The sequence below is a fragment of the Corapipo altera genome, unplaced genomic scaffold, assembly GCF_003945725.1.
Source record: "Corapipo altera isolate COAL_440 unplaced genomic scaffold, ASM394572v1 2, whole genome shotgun sequence".
NCBI lineage: Eukaryota > Metazoa > Chordata > Aves > Passeriformes > Pipridae > Corapipo > Corapipo altera.
Genome location: NW_020884890.1, coordinates 12,679,710 through 12,702,187, shown reverse-complemented (window position 1 = coordinate 12,702,187; position 22,478 = coordinate 12,679,710). Strand labels below are relative to the sequence as shown.

The 22,478-nt window shown below is 41.3% G+C and overlaps 1 protein-coding gene across 1 annotated transcript; it reads left to right on the top strand.

Annotated features, from left to right (window-relative positions):
- Nucleotides 1-4,181: 4,181 nt before the first annotated feature.
- AKIRIN2 (akirin 2) lies at nucleotides 4,182-20,853 on the top strand. The gene is made up of 5 exons (XM_027644745.1): nucleotides 4,182-4,828; nucleotides 15,487-15,630; nucleotides 16,217-16,366; nucleotides 20,097-20,168; nucleotides 20,481-20,853. The coding sequence occupies exons 1-5, from the start codon at nucleotides 4,621-4,623 to the stop codon at nucleotides 20,489-20,491; spliced, it is 585 nt and encodes a 194-aa protein (XP_027500546.1). The 5' UTR covers nucleotides 4,182-4,620; the 3' UTR covers nucleotides 20,492-20,853.
- Nucleotides 20,854-22,478: the final 1,625 nt, after the last annotated feature.

The window sequence follows — 22,478 nt, the reverse complement described above, 5'->3', positions numbered from 1 at the left end:
CCATGTAACAGTGACTTGGGAAGGCAAATGCTGTCGCTACGAACTTCCCCCCCCCCTTCCTCTTTCCTCAGTTTTATATGCTGAGCATGATGCCATATGATATGGAATGTCCCTTTGGTCTGTTGGGGTCAGCTGTCTGGGCTGTGTCCCCTTCCAATTCACTGTGCACCCTCAGCATCCTTGTTGGTGGAGTGAGAAACAAAAAAGGCCTTGACACTGTATGAGCTCTAGTCAGCAATAATGAAAACATCCCTGTATTATCAACTGTTGTGGTCACAAACCCAAAAACCTATCCCACACTAGCTACTGTGAAGAAAATCAACTCCATCCAGTAAAAAGTTTAGTTTCGCTGTGACTTCATTGTTGTCCCTTTATATTACAGAAATTCCTGGGTCATTCTCAATAGTCTCATGTCACTGAAAGCAACTGTATCATACAACCCCTTTCTAAAAAAATAATAAACCTTACCTAAAGCCCATCTAACCCTAGTCTAAAGATTTGATGTTGATTTCGTTTATTTTCACCCATACTACTCCTACCGGAAGAGTGCTCTGGAAACTGATTCCTCTGGCACTTATAAATATTTCCCTTATTTAGAGTTCGGGTGAGGTAACTGACAGTCTTCATCACAAAAATAGATCTCCTGAACTTATTTCTTCCTTGTGTTTTAGAGAAAAATCATACACTTCAACAATTATTTGGTTAGGGTAAAAATCCTTAAATAACAACACTTTAATTTCCTGCTCTATTTTTTCCATTTCTATTATCCTAATCAGCTCAGTCATCTTTACCTGTACAGATTCTGGTTTTAATTAATCTTTCCTGAGTATGTGGAAGTATATATAGAATTTTAGGGAAAATAGGTGTTTTGAATGTCTCTCATATTGTGAAATATACTTCTGCACTTCTGCTGGAAATACCTTAGTATCTCAGGCCTAAGAAATAGATTTGTCCTACTGAAAATCAGTGCATGTTGCAGGTTCAGATCACAATTTTTCATACAGTTTACCAGCATCTAAATAAGCAGAGCTACCCTTCACTGACCTCTGCCTTTCACTCCTGTTCCTGTGTATCCTTCCTCTTTGGCCAGCACTATCTACGTGACTGTATAGCAAAATAGACTGAGACATTTATTCCAGTTCTATTTTGGTTGTTTCTCCCACCTTACAACTCCTGCACTAACCTCCATTTTTTTCAACTTAAATCATCCTTCTCACCTGGCAGCATACAAACACTTCACTGATGTTCTGACAGATGACCTCCACTACATTTTGGTCACAAAACTGTCAACTAAAACGTGTGCCTGATACACAAGTAATAAACCTTCTGTATGCATATCCAAATTCAAGTAGCATGACAATGCTTAAAGTGAGTTTTGCTCACTCTGGGTGAGGTGAACAAGTCCTAGAAAATAGCTTAACTAGTCCATGCTCCCACGTTGGCAGGCATGACAGGTTAATGAGAAATGAACCACTGCGCGAAGTGGAAGGAATATGGTTAGATGGCATAAAAGAAAGATAGGGACTGTGATGTGGACCCCACAGCAAATTAAAAGGACGATTCAAGGAAAAGGAAGAGGAAGCAGAGTCAAGATGGTATATAAAGAGAATGAGAAGAAGACAGCAAAGAAAACAAAAAACAATGGGGAAACAAAGCAATGGCAGACGGAAGAGGAAGAAAAGAGAATGCAAAGCCCAACACTTGGTCACCTATGACATTTCCATCACAGTCCCAAAGCAATACACTGAAAGGGTTGCTTTCCCACCTCATTCAAGGCTATAGAAAGGTCAAAAAGTTGTCCTACATCTGAACTTGTCTTTTTAACAGGTGTCGTGCTGGAAGTGCAGAGCCAATAAAATCTAGCACATCACCAATAAGTTCTCTCATTCTCAGTATTAATAAAATGTCCGGGTATTATTTATCTTAAAAATATGCTTATAATATATAATTTTAAAGGCACCCCATGTAGCACATAATGGGGCACTGCAAATTGGTTATATAATAAGTAAGTAGAAGAAAGAACAATATAAACAGTGGTTTGCAGCCTTGACCCTATGGTGTTTCCTGCCACCATGAAAGTAAAAACACATGTTCCCTGACAATCATCAAGCACTTTGTCACTGCTGTTGGACATTTTGCTGCCTTAGGGCTTGTCTACATGCAAAGCTGCATTGGTTTAGCTGGGTTTAATTTGCTGCAAAGGGCTGTGTGAATTTTTGTTTTGACTTAAATCAGACTTCAGTTTAATTCAACCAACTAAAGGTCAGATAAAAGCCAAGTAATTCTGTTGATTAGGACAATCATGGTTCTAATCAATTGCTTACAATTACAGTGCTGCCTATGCTGGCAAAAGCTGACTTTCTAGTAGCTTATCTTGATGAAGTTTCACCTGATTCCTCAGACTGTTTTAATTGACTTTAATTGCACCTGAATGGTCCTTAGGATCTAGTGTGACATGAGTCAACATAACCAAATCTTTGCTGCTTCTGAATGCAGAATATGTATCTAAAATATTAAGTTCAGCGGGAAAATGCTGGTTATTCTGAAATTTATCTTTTTTTCCAATATTGCACCCAAACACAAGCACTTCTCAACATATAGGTGGTGGCAGAAGCAGGGCAAAGGACATTCCAAACTAAGTAGGTATATCATACACACAGGGCTTCCTTAATTCAAAGCCTGCAAGAGCACTTTTGCCTTAGTCTTGCTGGGTGAAGTGCTTGGTAAGAGTACTCAGTGACGATTCCTGAACACAGGGAAACTTATCTGCTTAGGGAAATGTAATAGAAATGAAGAATTAAACAAATGGAAAATGAGCCATCATTATTGCAAAGAAGAATGTCCACAGAAGTAGTAGTACCGGTATAGTAACAGGAGGACAATTATAAGACTGTAATAATAGCAGTACATTTCCTGAGTCTTGCTACGGAGAATCAGAACTTGTCTTAGTGTTAGACAGGCTTGTCAGCACCCTCCTTTCCAAGGAAAAATTCCGAGTACTTCCTGTGCAGAGGAAAAGCTCACAGCAGAGGAATCATTCTCCTATTTTCCATAATCAGTTTTAGGCCGAGGCAACTCAAGCAAACGTATGGTGAATTTCACCTAATTGCTCCAACATTGTCATGAGCTATCTGTCCCAGAAAGCAAATCATTTGTTGGGCAGAAAGGTTCTTCCAGGTCACCCCACTACCTGGAACCTCAGCCATTCTAAGGGCAGCACAACCACGCTGCCAGCAAAGCACATTTGTGTTTAGACTGAATGGGTGCTGCTATGGCTTAATTAGCAATATATGCCACACACTGAACGTGTATACAGCAATCCCTGCCTCCAAATGATGGTAAGGTTTGTGGGATTTTTATACCGTTAGAGAAAGCTTACCTTATATTTCAGAACACAATAAAAAAACAACAAAGTGTTAAAATTTTATAAGGTCATATTCATCATTTTATCTTCCGAAAACAATCTGTATTTATGACCATGGTTAAATTATCAAGATACAGAAAAGCTAAAAGTTACATATATTTTGGGGGGCTATCAACCTCTGTTAGCTTTTCCATTGGGGTGAACTGCAAGACAATTTATTTCAAGCAGGAAGCTGCACAGGAAGGAGCTGTGCTCTTTCCACAAGCACTCTTCCCTCACCGCCCTCCTTAAGCAAGAACGGCCTTTATGCAATCGCGGGGAAACCAATCGGTTACCCTGAGATACAGCTCCCGACACCGTGAGGCCTTTCCTGGCGTGTCCTTAGCTGTCACCTCCGACTCTCCCACACGTTCCCTGCTCTGCCCCGGCCATGCGGGCCACTGAACGCACTTTGCCCCTTTTTCACATACACACAAGCGACCCACGGACATACACCCCCTGCCGCAGCCACTCGGAGACCAGACAGGGCTCTCACCCTTTGTCCCGACGAGAACCCTCGCCCCTTCCCCAGGACCCCGCCGCGTCCCACACCCCGGCCCGCACCCTCCCAGGGGGGATTTAAACCGGAGCCCGGAAGCCGGCGCGGCCGGCGCGGAGTACGCCGGGAATTGTAGTCCTAAGGCCCCAGTGATCACCCCGTGTTTGAGCGTCGGGGGCGGGGCGAGAAAACCACGAGTCCCGTGAGCCTCCGCAGCGGGAGGGGGGGGGCGGGGGGGGCTGGCGTTTGAACCGGCGGCGTTGTTGTTGACGCCATATTGCTGGTGCGGGGGTTACGGCCGGGAGCGCCATCGCCGCCATCGCCGCCGCCTGGGCCCCTCTGCCGCCATCGCGCCGCATCGGCTGCACTGCACCGCGCCCCTGGCACCAGCCCCGCACCCCTCGGCACGGATCGCGCCCCCCCACCGGCCGAGGGCGGAATTTGTCCCGGCCGGGCAGGGCGGAGCGGGCGGGGAGAGCGGAGATCCAGCCGGACCGAGCCGGGGTTGCTGCTGCCGCTGCCGGGGCCGCTCCCCAGAGAGAGGCCGGCGGGGAGGCGGCGGAGGCGGCCCTGACGCAGCCGCCCCCTCCTTTCCCTTCCCTCCCCCCCAGCCCGCCCCAGACAGCGGGGAAGGCGCCTCTGGGCAGGGCCGGCTGCTGCTGCTCCCACCGCCGTCTGCGCTGCCCCTCGCTCCGAGCCCCCTTGGCCGCCCCGCGCCATGGCTTGCGGCGCCACTTTGAAAAGGACTCTGGATTTTGACCCGCTGCTGAGCCCGGCGTCCCCGAAGCGGAGGCGATGTACGCCATTGTCAGCCCCGGCCTCGGCCGCCGCCTCCTCCTCCTTCGCCGCCGCCGCCTCCTCCCCGCAGAAATACCTGCGCATGGAGCCCTCGCCCTTCGGAGAGGTGTCGTCCCGGCTCACCACAGGTGAGGGGACGCGGCACCCCCTGTGCCCGGCACCCGCCCCGGGGGCACTTCGGCGGGGAGGGGGCCGGGAAGGCGGCCGGGGAACGGGGAGGAGAAGGAGCAGGAAGAGGGGAGGGTTGGGTGGGTCTGGCGTCCCCCTCCAGCCATTTTCTGCCGGGCTGTGCCGCTGGCAGCGGCCGGGGCGATCCGTGGTCGGCTTGGCACCGAGAGACACAATAGAAATGGCCGTTTGCAGCAGGAGAGGGGGAGGAGGAGGAGGAGGAGGAGGGAAGGGGAGGAAGAAGGGGGGCGGGTTGAGCCGGTGCGGGAGGGTGGCCATAGGAAAGGGGTCGGCGAATGCGGGAGGGAGACTGGAAAAAGGGGCCCGAGCAGGAGAACGGGGCGGAGGGGTGTGCTGGGTGGAGGGGAAGCTCTATCCTAGGAAGGGGGGAGGCCGGCTTTTTTTTTTTTTTTTTCTCCTTTCCCCCGGGTGCCTGGATGTGGCAAGGAGAGCCGCAGGGGCGAGTCGAGCTGCAGAAAGGCTGGAGGTGGCAGGGGCTGGGGGTGTGACCGAGGTTGGGCTGGGGTCGGGAGTGGGAGCGCCGGCGGGGCCCTCATCGCTGCTTTCCACGCAGCCATTATCCATGGGTCGAGGCGGCGGCGGCACCTCCTCCTGCCGTTGCTCAGATATCGTGGGGGAAGGGAAGGAGCTGGAGGGCGGCCTGTCATCCATCACCCGCAAAACACCAGCGGGAAAAGGGAAAAGCGGATAAAACAAAGGGGTGATTCTGCTCCCAGCCCCTTAATGCGGGCCACCGTCCCGGCTGACCCGTTCTATGGCATCCTTAAAGTTCCAGAGGAAAACCGAGCGTTGAAGGCGGTTGTGTGCAAGGGTGAGAGTTGCCTTTAGGGCAGATAAAATGGAATCGGGCGTTCTCCTCGTCTCCCAGACGCGGGGCAAGAACGAAACCCTTTTACATTCTTAATCTGCGAGAGGTGAGTCAGTCGCAGCCCTTAAAGCTCCAGGTCTGCTTGTGTGAGGCTTGTCAATTAAAAAATCAACCGAGTTCTTCTTAGCAGCGAGTAGGGAGAGAAGAAAGGAATGAATCTTGGCTGGGCACTCGGGATTGATTGGCCCGTGCTATGGTTAGTCCAGTGGGCAGCTTCCAGCAATGCACTCAGGGACGGTGCAGCTCGCGGCCATGAGCGGCTGTAGCGCCGAGGTATGGATGCATCCGTGTCCTTTGTGTGCAGGGGAAAAAGCCCTCTGCAGTTGTTACAGCAGAATTCCTTCCACCGTTGCATTCGGTACTCTCTTTTATAACAAAAGTTGGCTCCAGATTACCAGGCAGTAAGTTTGAATGTGTTTTCAAATTGCCATCTCCTCCACATAAGGCAAGTGCCATGTTTCGATATTCTTAGTTCTGAAAACTATATCGTTGAACACATTTTTTTTGCAGGTTTTAATAAAATAATAAAAAAATTGCTGTGGAGGAAATATATACTGGGCATACAGAGTTAAACTTGGCATCAGTGCCTTGATTTTTTTTTTTTGAACCTCTAGGAAAAGATCTTGAATGAGTCAGCGGTCTGAGATGAGAGTTGTGATGGATGGCACTCCCTGATACAGTGAGGCATTACATGTACTTTGAGATGTTTAAAATCAGAATTAATTTGATTCTCTTAGAGGATAAGTGTTCCTTCTTTGCAAGGATTTCTTTTGGCTTGTTTCTTTAGGATTTGGAGAGCTTAGATTATGAATATTTAATATAAATGTCATCTGGCCAGTAAATATATATTGTGGAAAGGAGACAAATCAATAAGATTTTCAGTAGAGACAACCTACAGCAGTATTTGAGGTAATACCTAAGCTCCTATCTTAGTGATTCTGAAGGGCTTAAGAAATCGAAATGTTACTGAAATTGAGTATATACAGGCCTCATTATCTCCTGAGAAAATCAGAGGTGCAGGTAGTAATCTGTGTGAAAAGGTGATTCTGTACAGACAAGGATGTATTTTATATAAGCCATTTGTTTAATATAATGAAGAAGGAAGGACAGTAAATCAAAATGTTTCTTACAGTGCTTGAAGCATTTATAAATTGTGCATGTTTGCATGGATTGGCTTAAAAACTCTCTCTTTGGTTTAAGTTACAGGAAAAAAAAATCTTTAAATAAACCATGCTGGTAAAAATGTGTCTGTTAGTCAGCTTAGTTTTTACCTTCAGTTGAATTTGGGCGTATTACCATATTGTCTGTATTTCATTTCAACCATTAGTGAGCAAACCAGAGTATCATTTTAAAGGGGTCACTTGAAAGATTGTGTGGGATTCATCTCATCTAACTTGGTAAATGTATGTCTGACCTAATAGTTTGTAGTTTTCTTGATAGTCAGTTGGAAGAAACAGATGGTTTATTCTAGAGCTCTGATTTAGGCTGAGGCAAAGTGTGCTGCAGAAATATGTATTGCTTTCCAGTGACTGCAAACTGAGTTTGTGACCATGTAAGCATTCAGATGTCTACATTAGGGTTAGATGAATCTTACTCTGTGTGAAAAGAATTCCAGTCTGACTTGAAAAGTGTTCCCCACTGAGTCACCGTTTTGCGTTGGGAAATTTGTTAACAATAGCCAGAATTCAGTTGACTTCACTTACAGTTTTCTCAGTCTGCTACTGTAATGCTTAGATTTCTAGCACTTAAAAAATGTCTGTATGAATTTTGTTTAATGAAAAGTAGGGGTCATATGAAATCAGAGCTCTGGATATAAAACCTGATGCTTATACTTTAAGTTCACCCATAAACATTTCTCTTCTGTTCTTGTGCTGCTGGTGTTTAACTTCAGCCAGTGGAAACTGTATCAACACCAGGATTTCTTACTACATCGTTCATTATTTCAAAAAAGAATTATCTAGAAGTAGAATACATATTGATTGAGGGGTGTGCTAAGAACTGAGTCAGATGAGAAAACAGCTGCCTTTATAGAGTGGTCATAGGCAAATAACCAGTACGTGTGTTTGAGAGAGGATAGGCTTATTCAAGATGAAATTTATCTCTTGCGAGAGTGTTTTAATATTTTTTGGTTATTTGAACAGCTGTTAGGTCGCTTCCAGTTTGTTGGTGAATTTGGCAGCCAAACGGAATTGTGCTTATTGGCTTGAGCATACTCTTAAGTATGTTTGCTGATTTTTGAATACCATTGTTTGCATGTAGAATGGTGTTTTTAAAACTGTGTTCACTAAAAGCAGTGCAGAACATACCTGCCTGGCATAAAACGGGTTTAGTGTTGAAAGAGTGGCTCCTCTAAAAATTTTTCTACTGCTTGAATACTACAGATGAGTTTTAGTTTCATGTGAGTTCTACCTATAAATGGGACTGTTCTGTATAATCAGAATAACTGCAGTTGGGTCTGGATGCCTGTGAATAATGCATTACACTTGTTGGGTTTCCTCTGAAGTCGGAAGGCTGCTCTTGAAAGCTGTTAAATGAATTCTAGAGGGTGAAGGGAGAAAGCAGTGGCAGTACAATTTTTTTCTGTTCTCTGCTGGATATTTTGGAACTCTTGTTTTCAGTTTTACCATGATGAAAGATTATGTTTGGGAGCGGGGAGAAAAAAAAGAAAAAACTACACTGACATTTTTTAAATTCAGAGGCAAGTCAGTTGTTAAAAGCCTGCATGTCTGGATATTTCTGAGGTTGAAGCTACAGTGGCAAATACAGTCCAAAGAAATGGGGTGGGAGGTGTAAGGGAGAGAGAGTGTTGACCTTAGGGATTTAAATCTCCTAATTCCTGGTGCACAGTAACTGTAAAGACAAACTGAGATCGGTAGCTCTTTTTCCACACTCCATCCAAAATCAGAGTTTGAGTTGCCAGTAGAACTTTATACAAGAATGTTGTAGTTAAAAGCTGTTCATGAAATCACTTAAAAACCCACGGACTTTTGCACGTGCAGGTTTTCCTCCATCTGAAACATTCATCTGCCTTAACACTTCCCCAGCAACTAACTAATGTTGCAAACCAAAAATTGCAGTGGGTGGAGCTTTTGAGAACAGGCCTTCAACTCAGGTCACTGGTTGAAATCCAAGCAGAGATAATGTCAAAAGTTTGACAGAATGTGGAAACTATTGAATTTATGCAGTACTTGGTAATGAGTGTGCCTAATTGGTATTTACTGCTTTAAGGGCAGTTAGAGATTGCAAAGGGAGTTGGTTGTAAGAGTCCCTCTCTCAGGAGGGACTCTTTACAAACAGAAGGTAGATGAATTTGCCTTTAACATATACCTTTTTCTTTCAGAGAATAGTCTGGAAAAAATTGATATAATTGACACACATTTTCAGAGTTAATGCAAGAAAATTACTTTGCCCTTTGAATAGGAAGAACCGTTAGTCTTCCCTATAAGCTGTCCTCCTATGACCTTTGAGTTGCCCTCTTGAGCAAACAGAACTACTTCTGTCTCAAACTTGGTCAGGCAGTGGCCAAGTACAGGTTTGGCTTTTAAAGAACAGATCTAAGGGCTTTGGAATGTGACATAGTAGTGGTGCATCTCTTTCTGCTTAATTTCTGTTTTGTTAACATTTATCCACATGTGTATTTATTGCTAAATTATCTTGGTGAGATGCCAGATTTCTCATTGTGCTCCAGTATTGCAGAAATCATTAGGATTTTAAAAAACAAAACATTCCCACCCCTTAAAAAAAGTCACGTAATGGACTTGATAATTTAGTTTATATGAGAAATTTCTGCATAGATGCCTGTGGTGACTATAAATATTAAATATTCTTGGTTGTAGGTGTCATAAAATGTTGAAGCAGTTTTTTGTTTCAGTGGCAAGTCTGATAAATGCAATGTGACAATTTTTTATGCGAAGGGAAAGATCTAATTGCTGTGTCTAATACATTTTGCATTGCTTGATTTATTTTTCATTCCTCAACCCCTTGATCAGGAGAACTGGGATTTCCTGAAATAACACATTTGCAGAATGAGCTAATGCATATGTGAGCATCCAGCTTGTTGTGGGAGAACCAGAACCTTCGTCAGCCTGAAACCCTAAGTAATTGGATCTCGAGAGGGAGCCTACTGTGTGCCCCAGAGTCCATTGTGAGCTGCTCCTGTCCATCGTGTAGCTATAGCAGTGGCTGTGAAGTGTCACTGTGTACCCTTTATCAGTGTTCTCTCGGGCTTACAGCGTGCTCCTCTGAGGTGAGCATGGTTTCCAAAAGTATACATTCTGTTACTGGAGTCTTAATAGACCATGCCTAATTAAGAAACATCAGTGGAGTAAAATGGTCACATCAGTGTGACCAAAGCAAGAGAGTAAGAGGACTAGCTGGGTTGTAATGCCTGTGCCTGTGAATTCCTTGGTTAAGTAGGAAGAAAAAAGCGGGGAATACTGTTACCTATTGCTGTGCTGCAGTGCTGCCCTTAGGGGAAGCTGGCCTTTTAAAACTGACATTCTATGTCAGTAGTCTGGTAGACAGACCAAAACTTAGGCTTATGGTAGCATCACCTAGATGTTGAATAAGGGCGAAGGCCTAATGGAAATGTTATACATAAATTTGAACTAGGGACAGTGGAGCAGTTTTGCTTTAACAGAAGCTGAAATCCCTAAAGATGCATGCTGTTGACATCAGGATAGCATTTGATTATTACTCAGAAGAAATCTCAGGCATGGTTCAAGTTGGAATACATATGTTGAATACTGACAATGCAAACTGAAACCTGAGCTTAAGGTTCCATTTCAGGCCAGGAATACTGCTACTCTGATTTCAGCCTATTGAGTCACCTTCCTGTGTGTTTTGCTGAATTTTCCTTCAGCTAAATGAGAGAAGCCAGAAACTGAGATGAGAGATTGCTAGTTTAAAAATCAAGCTAAAAGAAGAAAAATCCTTCAGGGGAACAGTCAGCACCTACACAGTTGATAAGCAGTTATTAAAATGGAGAAAATAATTGTTTGCCTTGTTACCTTTTCATGTTGCACTGCTGTTTCCTTTGTACATAATTTCTAGGTAATTATAGGTCAGGATGAAGTAAGTAGATAACAGAATTTTGGAAAAGATTAACTTGACTTTTTATCATGAATCAAAGGGAGTTAGAAGACTTCATTACTCCTTGGAAATGAATATTTGGCTTTGTAATCCATTAGTGTGACAGATCATGTTTCAGATGTCAGACTTGGACTCTGATTTGCCCCCTTGATGTTTCATCCTCTCTTCATTAGGAAATCTTTCTTCTCTGAGTTGCATCTCAAGTTCTGAAAGAAAATTGGTGTGAAAGCTGTCCTTCTTAATGCAGTATTTCAGGAACCTTTGTACTGAACTTTATGCTCTCAGTACACAGCTCTAGATAAAAAAAGTGTCCATGCATTTCATTGTATTGAGGTATATTTGACTGAATCCCTTCAGAGGTTTCAGTGAGACACTAGCATTTTTGGTTTATCATCCTTTATCTTAGCCTTGGACCTGAAGGAGGAGAAGGTGGTATAAAACAGATTCTGGTGTAGCTGGCAGAGAGTCGTAGTGATCTTGAATTTGACATGTTATTTATGAAGTACTAATTCATTTCAGTGCGTTAGCAGTGTGGCTTTTTCTTACTGATAGCCTAGATTCAGCAAGTCTCATTTTCACTTATAGCACCTCTGCCTGGTCTTCCCTGCTAAATAGCTCTGTGCCTTCGGAGGCATCCCTAACCCCAGTAGGAAACACTGAGTAGAGGGGATAAATTTAAATTAAAAAGAAACTGAGGATAGGCCACAGAGATGTATGTCTGATCATATTAAATATATTCCTTTTGTCACCTCAGATGAAATCGCTGTATGATCTACAACGTTTGATTTGAACTTTAGCACCTATAAGATAGATGAAAGTATTTCTTTAAAATACCTAATAAGTTGTAATATGGGATTCAAGTTCTCACTTCAGTTTTATAGTCCTAGAGAAACTCACATAAACCAGATTTTCTTTAACGGGTGTACTTTAAAGTTCTGGGTTTTTATATAAAATAATTTGTTAATTAAAATGCAGGACATTGTTGTAAAGGACAGTTTGGGCCTCTGCGTTGAGGAACACATAAAACAGCCTGTCCTGTGTTTGACACCAGTTAAATGCACATTTTAATTCAGTTGTCAACTGCAGAGGGAATAGTCAGAGCTAATTGGAAGTAAGAGAGGTTAAGAAACTGAACTTAAAAAAGGCAGGAAGGTTTTCTGGAAGCAAAACTAGGTTGGATCTGCTAACTCTAAGCTTTGTTTAACTGGGCCAGAGCTTTAAAGGTCTTTCCAGTTAGATGTCTGCTATTGTCTGGCTTGCACTGCCTTAATATTTCATGGCTTCTCTCAGGTGCTGAGATGCTATAAAAACATTTTCCACATATTTTTGTGGATTTATGAGGCAGAACTGAAAATGACAGAAGTAACTTAGTGCACTTAAACAACTTTTCTTACTGTACTAGATTATTTTAATTTAGCATTCAGATTTTCATTTAAAATGAGTCATAAATATTTGCAGTCTTACATTTCACTTCACAGTGAAGCCATTTTCTTTAAAGTCAAAGATTTTATGCCACTGTAAGTTAATAAAAATGTCTCCTCAGTCTTTACTAGTGCAAAAATGTACCTGCTTTATTTGAAGCATTCCTGGTCTGATCACTTATGTGAGAAGTTATTGAAAGTTTGGTGCTACATTAAACTTGTGTTTCTTGACTGTTAATCTCGATTTTATAAATCAGGAAGGCATGAGACGAGTCATTCTCAGTCACCTTGCCTGCTGTCAGCAAGGCACTGAGTACAGCTTGTAGTCCAGTTCTCTGTACTGAGCAGTATTGTGCTAAATCTCCTAAATCTGTCTGAATAGAGGAATATCGTTCACCAAACTAGGTTATGTACGTGCCAAACAAGTGTTCAGCCAGGCCTTAACATTTCAGGCTTTTTTCTCCTGGTTGCTGTTTGCGATGTAGTCAGTGTCATGTTTATTAAATAGTCTCTTCCTTTGTCTCGCTATGCTTAGTTCTCTGCCTTTACCTGAAGTCATAGTAATGCAAACTGTCACAGTGATTTTGTCAGGACAGGGATCTCCCAATGTATCTGACATGGTGTTTTTTGAGGTTTTTGATTTTCGGAGCTAAATTTGAAGGTGGCAAATTAAAAAGTGTTGCCAAATTAGAAGATGAAACTGCTGTAATAAAAGAGACTTCTTTGTCCGAAATTCAGTATAATTTGGAATAGAATAATGTGTCTTTGGTGCACAAATCTTCATTTTCTATCCTAGTTGTTACTTTTTTCCCAAAGTCAGCCCCTAAATTCTTTGCTGGCTCTCCCTGTTTCCCTACTCCCCACCTCGTTGCTTTTACTCCTTCTATTCTGGCTGGTATTTTAACATTTTCTCTAAATTATTGCCTGTTTAATTTCTAGGGTTATTAGGACTGGAGGAAACCTGGCTGATTTAACTCTTGCTGTTTTCTCAGTTGACCAGTCTGTTTACTTTTTTTGTCCTCAATGATGTTGGTGGTTAATGTGGTTTGAGAATGTTTCTGCGAAAAGGTAACACAAAGGAGAGCTGTAGAGAAGATTTTTATTCAAGTTGTTACACTTGAAATTTGGCTGATATTTTTCATGTGGGATTTGTAGAGTATGCCCAAGACAAAGTAGTCACCGTGGAGGATGGACATGGTCTGTTACGTTTTTCGGTTAATGCAAACACAGCGTGAACGTGTGCAGTCGTGTTTCTCATAGTGTAGACATGCTTTAGGACAGATGTGGTCTTATGAGCTAGTTTGGTTCTCTCTCAAAGTTATGCAGAATCACTTTAGCAATAACAGCACTTGATTTTGAGGAGTATTATTTTACCACCATAATGTCATTGAGTAAAAATGTGGCAGGGCCATTCTCTGACTGATGTGTGTGTGGCTCTCACAAACTCTAGATGGGATTCTGTTTAATTTTGGAAGCCTGAGTCCATCGTGGTTTAGCATGATTTATATATTTCTGTACCATGCTGCAGTGTATGTATCTTGTCCTACAGAAAATAGGAATCCTTAAGCCCCCTCAAGTACTTTTCTCCTCACTTAGTTTCCAGCTTTCCTGCTGTGTTTCCTTTTTATGTCTTCTGCATTTGCTGCTTCTTTGAACCAAGTTATTGACCTCATCTAAGGAAGCTGAAAATTGTACAACTTCAGACACTGGACTGAAAAGGTATAAAGGTTTAATCAATGGACAAAATCCAAGAAGCTCCTTTGCTGAAAATGCTGGTGTTCCTGTTGACTGGAAACAATTTTCTTTTTGTAAATCAGAAGCCTCTAGACTGACTTGCAGAATTGAAGAACCACACCAATATTTAAACATCTGAGCTAAGAATTGTCCAATGTTTGCTTCTACTTGGTCTACTAGAGGCTTCAGCCACTGACTGAACAAGCTGGTAGCTGAAGTCACTTGCATCACATGGTTGCTTACTAGAAAATGATCAGATATGGAACCTCAGTAGTGTAGGGATCACAGACGTGAAAATTAGTTGAGAATTTTGTATTGGCAAAATGCAGAACAGAAATAGGAGGGTTCTGAGTGGAGTCCTTTGCAACTTTGACATGATCACGTGAATTTGTATGTATGTGAGTTTTGGAAAGCTGTCTTTGCCAAAAACTTTAGAAGTCTCAGTAAAAGCCAATCTGGTAGGGATTTTTTTTTTTTTTTTTTGCATTTGAGCATTTAAAACTAAGAATTCTCATAAAGAGAGTTTCTAGAAGCCTCTTTATGGGTAGGTCTCCTTAAAAAATAGAAAAATACTTTTTTTTTTTCTTTAATATTTTACATTGCTAGAGGATATGCAGTTAAGGCCACTAATGCACCTGAGAACCGTTTGGTACATGGAATTTCAGGGAGAAGGCACACGGGATTGGTAGTTCCATTGCAGGGATTCCCTTGTCATTCTGTAGTGGAGATGATGTTATTAGAATAATTTGCTGTATTTCATTCAGTGTAATCAAGTGCTGAACTACATATTGCCATACTCCTTTAAAAGAGACTATTGATCCATCCATTATGTTTATTTAGATAGATCTGAGGCTGTCAGAAATGTTGTGGAAGGCTTCTGTGTTTTGTCTGTAGTTTCCAATTCTTTGACATTTTAAGCGGTAGGTGCTCTTTGCATGTTGTCTAAATTGTGTTTTCTTGTTCTTCACTGTGCTGCCTGTAGGCCACTAAACCTGCAGAGTGGAATGGTATTTCATGTGGATGTTTTATTCTAGAGTCTCTTGTTACTGTTAAGTGTATGAGTGATAAACCTTGTGTGGGGGAGAAAGATGGTTGCAAATTAAATGTACGAAGGGAAGATTATTAATACCAGTATAAGTTTTATAGCCTAATTTTTATCCTTGTGTATTGTATAGTTGATAGCTCCTAAATTTTAGGATGCCATTCATTTTTGTTAGCAGTACTCTGGCACCAATACTTGACCTTAACTAACAATGCTTTTGCTGGTATTCTCGTGGTGAAAAAGGTCTGGGTTAACATTTCTTGTAAGTAGTTTAATTGTATATGTCTTGAAAAAAAACATAGTGGGTTTTTTGCAGACCATGTTGTAAGAGTCTATCTTTTATCATCTGTTATTTGCTTACAGCATTTTGGTGTCTGAGTGAAAAACAAGCAAAATGGTGACATGTAATTATTTTAGGGTTTTTTTTTCTTTTTTTTTTAGAACAAATTCTGTACAACATAAAACAGGAGTACAAACGCATGCAGAAGAGAAGACATTTAGAAAATAGCTTCCAGCAGACAGATCCTTGTTGTTCTACTGATGCACAGCCACATGCATTTCTCCTTACTGGACCAGCTTTGCCAGGTACCCAGAAAATTCCGTGTAATTCTGTGTGTTTTTAGACTCTGTGTAAATAATTTTTTCCAGTTACTTGGTGGTTTATGGCACATTCTCATCAGTTATTGCTGCCTTTTTTTGTCAATACTAGCATTGATCTGGAAGATGGTAGCTTCTCATTTTAAGAATCGGTAGGATGTAAAGCTGGCATTTGTTTTCAAGAGACTGTCCTGCATACCCTGTCCCTGATATTATAATAGGCTTTTGTAAAGCAGGTATCACTGCACTAATATACTGTACTGTGATACTGTACTGTAATTTTTATATAAAATAGAAGCTTAAATATGTACATGGCAACTGCTATATAAATGGTGTTCATAGTGTTTGTGTAACACTCTTGGTGTTTTGATAGTTGTGCTTGTTGTCCATTGCAGATATGTTCCTTTTGAGTGTCCAGTTCTACTTTAATAGTAATTAGGAGGTTCAAGTAGCAGAGAAAGATTTCTCCAGATACTTTGTAAACTTCTTTTAATGTAAAGGATGTGAAGAAAACTGATTATAAAAATGATTCTGATCTACTTGTAAATTGTTGTGCCCAAATATTTAATCTTAGGTACTTCATCTGCAGCATCATCACCATTGAAAAAAGAACAGCCCCTCTTTACTCTCAGACAAGTTGGAATGATCTGTGAACGTTTGCTGAAAGAACGTGAAGAGAAAATCCGTGAAGAGTATGAAGAAATTTTGACCACAAAACTTGCAGGTATCTTACAGTTCAGAATGATGTGTTAAAGTGAGTTTGGAAGCTTAAAACTTTTTCTTATTTTTGTGATACAATATTTTTTTTTTTTCCTGACCTATCTTATTAAGGAATGGGGTTACATGCAGAATGGAAAAAACAATGTTTACTCCTTTTTGTCGTCTATGCTGCTTTGGATAGAAACTATGACTCCTGGGTATTACTAATCAGTGAAAATAGTGGGTTTATTTCAGTTAGAGCTTTCTCTTGCTGTCATGTCTGAGTTGATGGTTTCCTCCTCGTTTTTTTTTCCCACAAGGACTTTGTATTCTACTGCCCTAAGAGCTCTTTGTGAAGAACTTCTTGTGTTTTGGATTTTTTTCCCTGCTTGGGAACTGACTTCTTTTTTCTGGAATTTGGCAAGATGACAATACCTAAGATTTCCCTTTCTCTTCCCGGTATTAACATTACACTGCTGCCAGCAGTGTCTGATATCTGCCTGAGAGTCAGTTTAACTGCATTTCTGATGTGCCGTGTTGAATTGTTGTATTTCACACCATTCAGCTGAAATTTTTGGCACCTGATGCCAGCTTATCTTTCCAAAAGGATCATGTTAATGTCAGCATTGTAAATATGACCTTTCTTCAGTTTTTGCAGTCCTCTACTTCTGAGCCTCTTGCTGGCATTTGAGCACCTAAATTCTGGTGCATTCAGAGTAGGTGCCTTCACAGTATCATCTGGTGTCTAATTTAATATCTGGTGTGATTATAATGAGCATCCAAGTGCACCATTCAGCAGCAGACTTGTGTTTGAATGCCTACAGCTGTTCTGCTTCCCACCTGAAAACACATCAGAATTAAAGTTTTCTGATCTCTTCAGGTGTGTGAATAAAACCTTCTACAGGCATTCCTGTGCTGAAAGTCACCACACCTGTGTCAGGATTGTGGGTTGCCTGTGATAGTATTGTCTCTGCACCTGAGATTCAGTTCATGTTCTGTGCTTGCTGATCTGCCATTTCTGTGTAAGAAATTCCTATAGTTCTAAGTCTTTTGTAAATCTGCATCTATTTACAAATTAACTAGAGTCCTGAATACTTCTGTTGCTTTGGGCTTAATGTTCTATTTCTGTGTTTTTCTTTTTAACCTGCTTCAAACTGATGAATTAGGACTGCAGAACTTTTTTCTCCTAATTTGTGTTTGTTAGGAGTTAGGTTAGTTCTTGTGTTCTTTTAAATGTATTTCATTTAGCAGTGATCATAACCATTTGAAGGCCAGATAGATTTACATCTGTTTCATACGCTTTCAGAGTACCAACTTGTAGTTCTTTACAAGCAGGAAACCCTTCTGTCAAGTTCCTTATATGTGCTCCATCTTTCAGTCCCAAAGGGAGCATTGTCATTTTTGGTTTTGGGAAAGGAGGGGATTGAATTCCATCTGGGGAGTTGTGGTTTAGTGAGGTGAGTTGGGTTTACTTGTTCTTACAATGGTGCTCACCAAGAGCAATTAGGAAGATCACGTTACTGCATCTCGTACACGAGGCCAATAATACGTTTTCAGCATTATATGGGAATTTAGAAAGAGACTGCCAAAAGAATTTAGAAATTCCTTACATAGAAGGCTAGTTGTAGTTGTCTGCTGACAGAATGGTTATATGCTTTTCTAAACTTTGTGCAGTAAGGAGATTCTCGGTGAAGTCAATGGAAATTAACTGGAAATTCCATAATAAATCTCAATTAAATAGCTTCTTTCAAGGGACTTAACTGAACGTGTACATTCAGACACTTTCCTTATTCCTTTCTGAATCACAGTTGTCGTGTAGGTGGTTAGCCAGGTACTGCCTATTCTTTTCTTTTCCCATGTTCTTTGTGAGCAGAGTTGCTTTTCATGCAGAATGAGCATTTGGTAAATGGAAAACTCAGATCTCTGTAATGCCCTGATTTCCCTTCCTGCTTCTGTTACCTGAAACTGCTGTGTTAGCATGAACTTGGGCTTGCAAGGGGCTAAGTGAAAGACTGACTAGAAAGGTTTTCTAGAATTTGTGAGAAACAGCCTTTCATATTAAAGGTCACGGTGAAGACTATAGTAATCATATTTGCATACATATCATTTAGCCACCTTTTGACTTAAAATAGGATGTATATGATACAGGATGACAGTGACATAAGTATCTTTACCAGTGTTCACTTAAATTTTCAAATTGTTCATTGTAGGTTGCTATTACCTTTGGATTGCTTAACTTCTGAATCTGAGTGCCACAAGAAAGGGGCTTTTTAGTAACTGGATTTTTTAAAATTTGCAAAGCCATAGTTCAAACAAAGATGATGTTACAAAGCAGCTGTGTATGTTGACATACAGCTTTAAAGAAGGAAGTTTGCAAGCTCATTTTTGGCCTTTAACACATACTTTTAGGAAAAGTTCTAGTTGCTGTTATTTTTTGAAATGGTTTCTGGGCAACAGATCCTTCGATCCACTCTTTGTGTTACTTTTTTGTTTGGCTACAGTCTTTGCAGGGCTGCTGAAAAGCCGTTGGTTAGAACTGCAGTGAAACAGGTCCTGCTTGTGGGCAGAGGGGAACTGGCTGCTGTGACTGTGGGCCCCCTTGGTCAGGGATGAATGTCCTTAGATCTTTGGGTCCAGTCCATACTTTGGGCTGCTGCTGCACTACTTGCTGATTACTGATACCCTGTTTACTTCAAAGGTGAAGCTCATCCCTGCAAGAGGATGGGAACTTTAATGGGGCAAACCTGTGGGACTAGGAACCACTACAAATCTAACTGCATTTTTGGTTCAAGATTGCCTTCTTTGACCTTGCCCTTTTCTCAGAACACCCCACATTGCTGCACATGTATTTTTCCACAAGGGAGGAAGGGGAATGGAGAGGAGCGGCATCTGGTAGATATTACTCTCCTTGTTCAATTTCCTAATTCTGAAAGGTGATATCCTGCTGATGAGTGCAATATTAAAACTGAATAAAGTACTGCAAATGTATTTGTATGTATGCGTGTATAGAAAGAATAACCTTTCTGGGAAATAACAGAGCTTAGTTCAAAGCCAAATTAGTATCTTTCATATCTAAATTTCATTTCAGATGGCACAGTAGCTGTTTTCATGCAGTCCACAGTCAACTATGTGTCTCCTATAGTAGCTGCTTTTGTGCTTGCAATTACTCGGTATTAGTCACTTAGCATTTCATCCTTTTAGTTTCTCATTTGCTTTTGATTTTTCTGGTGGTCACCAAAAAAGAATTTCTAACTCTGTAGCAAATCCCTTTCCTGCACTTCTGTGTTTCCATTTCATTGAATTAATTTTCTTACATCTGGTAGTGATAGGAGGAGAGAAATTGTTTCCACCCCTAACACTGACCTTAATGCCATGTTCACTGTAACTACTCTGCCTCCATTATGGATCTGTGAAATGGGCACACTTCATTAGTTCAAAATACAGTGTGTGACACTTAGCAGGAGTTAGGTATATTGAGGTCTTTGTTTACGTGCAGCATAGTTCTCTTCAAGCATATTGCTGTCCTCCTCATTACAGAAGTTTGTAAGGGGAAGTCTTTTAATTAAGGGGACGTGCTGCATTGTTGTTCTGGGGGATAAGAAGGAAATGACAGCAATGAACTGTGTAATGTCACTTAAAATGACTAGTAGTGGGTGTGTGTATAACTTTGTGTGATTTCTGTGTATAAAAATTGGCCCTGAATATTTTTCAGCTTGAGTTAAACTTAATGCACTTCTAATGCTTCGTCCTTGCAGAACAATATGACGCATTTGTGAAGTTCACGCATGACCAGATCATGCGACGATATGGAGAACAGCCTGCCAGTTGTGAGTATCTGCTTCTTTTGGTCCCTGTAGCAGCACTGAATTACCAAATGTTCAATAATTTAAATGGCCGTTGTTTGTTGTTAAGCTTTTACCTTAGGCCCTAAGGTAAAATACTTGAAATGGATAATATGGAAGACTGAGGTTGAAAGGAAGGTGTGAGAGAAAATGAGCTTGTTTTTAAAACATGTAAAACATGTAAAACATGTAGAACTGTCTCCCGTAGCTTGCTGGGTTTTGATACTGCCATAGCAGGTTTGCAGTGAGCTGGCATTTGTTACCTCTGTCATTAACTCTTGTTTTTTCTCTTTCCAGATGTTTCATGAATCACACTTTCTGCATATGTGGGCTGCCCTATACACCCTGTTTTATTGTTGCAAGCTGTCCCAGTAAAGACTTGCAGCAATGCCATATTTTTTCCCCCTGTGAACACAGGTTATTTCAAGCTTTTGTCAGTGGCAACCACTCTTATGCAGCAACTGGTTTTGGAGTGCTCCCTGATGTCAGTACCACCTGGATGTGGACCTTTGCTACCTGTAATAATACCAGTGGCCTCATTTGCTGTATCATTACGATTTGGCTTCTTATGTTAATAAGTTTGAAAAAGTAAAGGATTAAAGCTGGTGTTCTAGAAGTTGCCCTTCACTGGTTGTGTAAATAAAAATGTAGAATGACACTTCTGACTGAAGTTAGTGTGGTTTTCATAACTGTGCACTACAACAAAGCTGTAATCACAGTTAAGTTAGAATGTAATCCCAGGACAATTTTAAGCAAATAGCCCACAGTACTGCCTGTGAAATAGTGAAGGAGGGCATTTCTGTATTCCATGACTTTTTTGGGGGTTAAGAATGGGTTTATATGATTTCTCATTTTTGTAGTTTTTATTTATTCTATCAGTCTTTAACAAATGTTTATTGCTGCAATTTTTCAGTGTATCATTGTTTTACTGCCCTTGTAGTACTGGAATTTAGTTGGAAGAATAAAACATTTACTTCTAATCTGTTTTTTTTAATATGCAGGTGGAACTTTTGCTGTGTATGAATAAACTTAAATCTGAGTGTTTAAATGAAAACTTTATTTACTAGCAATAGTGGGTGGGTCAGTTTTAGATCAGGAGGAGGAGGTGGATGAAAATCTCAGGTCATTCTTCAGAGGCAAAGAAATCTTCCTTAGATTGGCTGTATTGTTTCTTCTTGTGGAAGCATGTTTGGTACAGAACTGACAAGAAACTGTTGATGTAACTTGCTGCAGCTGACTCAAACAGCTGCATTTGCCTTCCTTCAGATTTAAATGACACATCAAAGGAAATTTGTTCATAAGATAGAGTGGGCACATGCACTGCAAGCTGAAACTGTGTAGGTATTGCAAGAGCTAAAGGTGTGTAATCTCTGTTCAGGGCTGAAGAGTTTGTTGTTGGACGCACTCAGCTGTTTGCAGGCTGCTCTGTCGCTGCTGGCTGCTGCTGTCTGGGCAGTGCTGAGTCTCAGCGTGAATTGCTGCTAAGTTCTACATGGCAAGTCTGGATCTGTGTGCTGTGGGGTAGAAGTATTGCTACCAAAGGATTTGAGTTACCTGCTTTTGGAACTTTAAAGCAGTTTCAAAGTAATCCTTTGATTTATAAACCGCTGTCGTCTTCTCTAACTTCTGTCAGCTTGTTAAGTGGAAGTCTGCTCTGGGATGGATCTCTGTCCCATTTCAGATTAACAGAGGAGTTTAAGTTGAATTGTAATTGCAACTTCAGCTGGTAGAAAGACTCAGTAATTGATTCTTGCTGATGCTTATGGTATCAGAGAAGCCATGTGATGAGCTCTAGTTCTTAGTGAACTTTTTCACTGAGCAAGATTACAGGTTCAAAGTCGGGCATATTGCCACAGTATCAGAGTATTTTCTGCTGTTTCCTGAAACCTCTTACCTAAATATTTGGATAATTTCTACTTTTTTTCCCCACCATGTCAGAAATGAGAAATCTCTGCTACACTCTCCTCTCTGGCCTTCTGTCACTGAAGATAAAACCAAAACTATATCAAGGGTTGTAATTTCTGTTGTCTGCCTTGAAGCCTTCAGTCCCCCTCCTCTTTCTTACTTCTCGCTTTTGGTCTCCTTTTCATAGAATCATAGAATCAGCCAGGTTGGAAGGGACCTCTGAGATCAAGTCCAACCCTTTTATTGTTAAGTCGCCCAAGCCAGGAAAACCACTGCTTCTAGGTGGACCACCATGCAAATTCCAGCATCCTGATCATCTCTTGTGTTAGCACCCAGCCACTCCTGTGCTATTCCAAGTTGATGCATAATAAGCAGCCTTCTGGCACATTA